At 37.9% G+C, this 4,754-nt stretch overlaps 1 protein-coding gene across 3 annotated transcripts in view; it reads left to right on the forward strand.

Moving 5' to 3' along the window:
* The window catches only part of RAB27A (RAB27A, member RAS oncogene family), a 34,657-nt gene extending 29,903 nt beyond the window's left edge, over window positions 1-4,754 (forward strand). For all 3 annotated transcript variants that reach the window (XM_009272678.2, XM_009272677.2, XM_009272679.2), the window contains one exon: window positions 2,136-4,754. In XM_009272678.2, the coding sequence (XP_009270953.1) occupies window positions 2,136-2,334 (199 nt within the window). In that variant the 3' untranslated portion in view covers window positions 2,335-4,754. The remainder of the gene's footprint in view (window positions 1-2,135) is intronic.

Consider the following 4,754-nt stretch of genomic DNA (forward strand, 5'->3'; position numbering starts at 1 on the left):
GCTTCTTGTGCACCTCCAGCCTGCTCAGTCGGTAGAGCATGGGAAACTAAAAAGTCCTTGGCTAGTGTAAGCACTACCTAGCAACAACTAAAACATCGGTGCGTTATCAACTTTGTTCTCATCCTAAATCCAAAACACTGTACCAGCTACTAGAAAGGAAATTAACTCTATCCCTGCCGAAACCAGGACAGTGACTTAGCCTCAAAGGGGTCAGCGGTATTTTCTTGCAGGCATCTGCACTCTCAGAGACTCCCAGGGAGTATGAAAACCAAGTCAGACTAGCAGGAAGACAGGGTAGCCTTGCCCTTCCCCTTCCCTGCAGGCACAGGTCATGTGTCCCTAAAAGAACTATGTGAAATCATTGTTCCATACTAATTAATCCCACAGTACTCCTATACTCCCTTAACTCTTCCATGGGTCTCATCTCTGGGTTACATTTGCATTTCAGTGTGGATCAGAAGTCCACTTTTGAAGCAGATCTTTTATTGTGGTTTGATTCACATAGTGGAGCAGCTTTCTAGCATGTGAACTGGATTCCTTCTCAGTTGACAACTAAACTAGATGGTGTGTTCCAACCAGTAATCTGCATTCAGTCTGAGGGACTAGATTAGAGCTGGTCCACAGTAAAGCCCACAAAACATGCATGGTGTGAACACTAGGTGCTCAGTGCTAACTGCCTTGTTCTGTAGGTCTAGTCCTGTTGTGTTTCCTATCACATAGTCACAAATTAGCTTTCCTTGACCTTGAAGAGTCATTGGAGGCAAATCAGAAGCAAACTGTCTATTAGAGACAAATGGGTTTAGTGCAGTATTACCTTCTTACTTTTTCCTTCTCCTGTGAAAATGCTTGGTTGAAGTCCATGTCACACATAAAACGGGAAGTGCGTTTGGTACTTTAACCAGCTGCTTGTGAAGGAACAAAAACTTTTGAACAGCAGCAGATGGCATGTAGTCGTTTCTTACACATGTGAAAGAGATCTCTTTGCGTAAGACTTCACCTTCTGGAAATAATTTATGAAATGTTCATCTTTGTGGCTGAAAATGCCAACTTAATTTAGGAATAGGGAGCTAAAAGTCAAAGTTGTAGATCACATCCAATCTGTAGGCAGTTACAAAGTTCTCTGCCCTGTAGAAGTGAGACAGTGATAGCTGCTAGGAGTCACTTAGTTTCCCAAATGCTCCTGAGATAAATCCTGCTGCAGCAAACAGTCTTCTGGTAACAAAAGTGTGAGAGAGTGAATATCCTCTTTCTGTGGAAAGGCCTGGTACTGGTAAGTGATGTATTTTGAAAACGATTGCAGGAGACCTACACACTGAGACAGCAATACAATATTTTTGACCACTCATTGAATCTTGCACGCTAAGTAAGAAATCTTAAAATCATGAAGTGCTTTTGTTTCAGTCATTCTTGGGAAGTAACGCTAATGTAGCCACTCTAGCACCACCCTGTGGGGAGCACTGGGCACAGAAGGTCAACAGCCTACAGACCCGTCACCGAAACATCCCGACCCACAACGATAAGGAAAACTAGCAATGTATTTTCAATACCAAGGTGCCCAGAAACCTTGTTTAACAAAGACGTAGGTGGTCTGAGCAGTGGGATTTTTTTGTTTTGTTTTGTATGTAAGAGAGTTTATAGTTGAGGTGTCAACAGAAGAAACGGTCACCTTTTGTAGCGATAAGAGTACCATGTTAGGGGTCTTTGCTGCCTTGCCTGCAGGGGAACGTCCATACTAGCATTCCCTCTCTTGTAATGACACCCTAGCTGATGTGGATAGAAAGCAGTAAGGAGAACACTTATGCGCGCAAGGCCATATAAAGTAATTGCATCTCTTGTGGGGAACGGAGCTGAAAAAACAGACCTTGGGAGCATAACTTTGGGAACTCATACTGACCAGTGCCTCTGTAAATTGTGGACTCCAAATTAAAGCTTATCCTTCTGCCCTACCTACAGAGTCAGCCATTTCATTAATTTCTTTTGCATTTCGGACCACTGACCACTTCGTGTCTTTCTGCTATGGAGTAGCAGTAACAGTGTTTGTGTGATTTCAAAGAATGTGGCAGTAGTCATGTATTGGTTTTGCTCCTATGAATATAAACTGTGTGATGTAAGTTTGTGTGTTTTGTCTTCTGCAGAATACTGTATCTTGAAACCAGTGCAGCTAATGGAAATAATGTAAGCAAAGCCATTGAAACTCTGCTTGACCTCATTATGAGGCGCATGGAACGGTGTGTGGATAAATCCTGGATCCCAGAAGGGGTAGTGCGCTCCAATGGGCACAGCTCTACAGAACAACTGAATGAGGAGCAAGAAAAAGGCAAATGTGGCTGTTAACTCAGTTACAAAATGTATGTGCTAAAGTATAGTACAGTTGCAGCTTAACTGTTTAACTTACAAACAAATCACATTGTGTAGTTATTTAATGAGCTGTATTAATTATTGATAATAACTTTTGTTTTTTTCCTCTCAAACAACATTGACCTTTGCTTGCAAGGTATGCAGTTTATTAGTGATGGGACAGAGATTTAATTTGGTGTAGCACTTGGATATTCCTCTAATTCTCTACTTTGGAGGGAAGGGAAGGTGATTTCTAAATTACCAAATTTAGAAACATCTCTCTGTATGGGCAATGAGAAAGGGTAGGCTTCTGAATTGAAGGATTTTCAATTGCCCTTTGAAGGCTCCACTAACTACACAGACTAGGCATTTAGATTAGATACTGTGACAGCTCTTAGTCTCTACTAACAGCAAGCTTACCAACATGGTTCTTGGTTTTGAACAGAAACATTTAATCATTTCATCAATCAATAACGATCTTAAAGAGCAAATCCTGTGTTTTCCACAAAAGCCTGCGAATAGCTTTTCCTTGCTCTCTCAAACCATCAGTTTTAAGTGATGAAAACCAAAATAAAACTATTCTATATAGAGTAAAAAACTACAAAGAAGTACAGGGGTGCATATGTAGAGCACTTCAGGTATGTCATGAAATTGAACATGTAAACTACAACTGTACTATATAAAATATATCCAACACAGCCTGTGAGACCTCCTGACATCATTTGAATTTCTAGAACATGCATAAACATATATTTATATGTAAATGGCATAACTGTACATCTGTTGTTATGTTTCATTTATGTTACCACTCATGTTTTAACAGGAATGTAGGGCAACCTAGATGTCAGCAAAACTTCATCAGAGCTAGTGCTTTGCACTGAACTTATTTCACCAAACACAGATTTGGAATGTTTCTTCAAATTTGGATTGAAAAATGAATGATGATTGTCTTCTGGTGAGATGCAGCTAAAATACCAGTTCTGTCTAGATCAATATTTCTATAAATTTATAATGCTCATTTTATTCTGCCAGCCTTTGTGTCCTGTACATCTTGGTTACCATACATTCATTTATGGCTTGTTCATTTCCTTAAGGTTGTCTTTAAAAAAGAATAGAGTTGCTTTTCTCTCTTTCCCCCTACAGATCACACAAATGTCAATTTTGGTTTCAGTGGATCATGTTACTCTTTGATCTTTTTTATTTATTCGTACAACCTAAGGAACAATCAGTATTTTTGTGGTCTTTTTTCCAGACTGATTTATAAGGTGTGCCTACCAAACTGTTTTCTACCCTGGCAGAAGTTGTATAACTCTGAAGTATTGCCAACTAAAGTCATAACATGCCAAACTGAGTCTTTTTACAGACTTTCCACAGCAGTTTGTTTACAAAACTCCAAAGCTGTTACTTCTTTAGAAATGATGTCTTTATTTATTTAAATATTCTAACAACTGCAATTTCAGACAGACGTTGATACCAGTTGTGAACATGAATTGCAGCATAACAGATTTTTTGAAGGACCAAAAATGTTTCTAGAATAGGAGCTAATAAAAAAAAAAAATATTTGGTGTAGCCTCTGGTTATATTAATGCAAGAATAAGTGTTAAAACTTTGGTTCTTAAAATATTTTACAAAGTAATGCATTGTTCTTTAACAAACACAACATGTAAATATTAGATTTTTATCACAGCCTACACAGAATATTTTAAAAGTGCAATGTAATTTGACTGCTTTGGGGCTAGGACAGAGATTAAAGCAATTTATATTGAATAAATATAGGGGTTTTTTCTACTACACAATACCAAGATTCTAAAATGCTTGTGGACCGGCGTTACTGTAGTTTAACTCAGAGTGCCTTTTGAAGTTACCATCATGTTTCTGACCAGTAGAGTATCAAACTCTGCTGTAGGACACAATACGTTTCAATGTACTTCAGTGTCTGAATTTCTTTTAATGTAACTCTCTGCTTTTCAGAGGGTTGTAGTGGAACTTTGTCATGCGTTAATTTTAATGGGAGTTTTTGTGCTTATAGCTCCATCCAGTTCCTGAAAACAGTAAGGATTATTGCAACCAACTACTGAGCTAAGTGACTACTGAAATGGTGTAAAAATATTTCCTTTTGAATACTTATGTTTAGATTGGATATTAAATACCGAAACTGTCATATTTTTGTCATGCATATTATATGTAACTATTTACTGTATAAAGAGAGTCTTTATACAAAGCATAAAATTGCTTTGATGTCAGCCTTTTAAATGTGCCATAAGATTTACCTGTTTGAATTATTCTGTGGCAAAACTTTTTGTTCCCTTTTTAGCTCTCAAGAGAAATCATGGTAAATGTTTCTTGACAGTGAATTACACTATTCTTACTAGTCTAGCACTGGTTTTAAAAAAAACAAATAAAGATGATTTCTCATG

This window comes from Aptenodytes forsteri, unplaced genomic scaffold (genome assembly GCF_000699145.1).
Source record: "Aptenodytes forsteri isolate BGI_AS27 unplaced genomic scaffold, ASM69914v1 Scaffold526, whole genome shotgun sequence".
NCBI lineage: Eukaryota > Metazoa > Chordata > Aves > Sphenisciformes > Spheniscidae > Aptenodytes > Aptenodytes forsteri.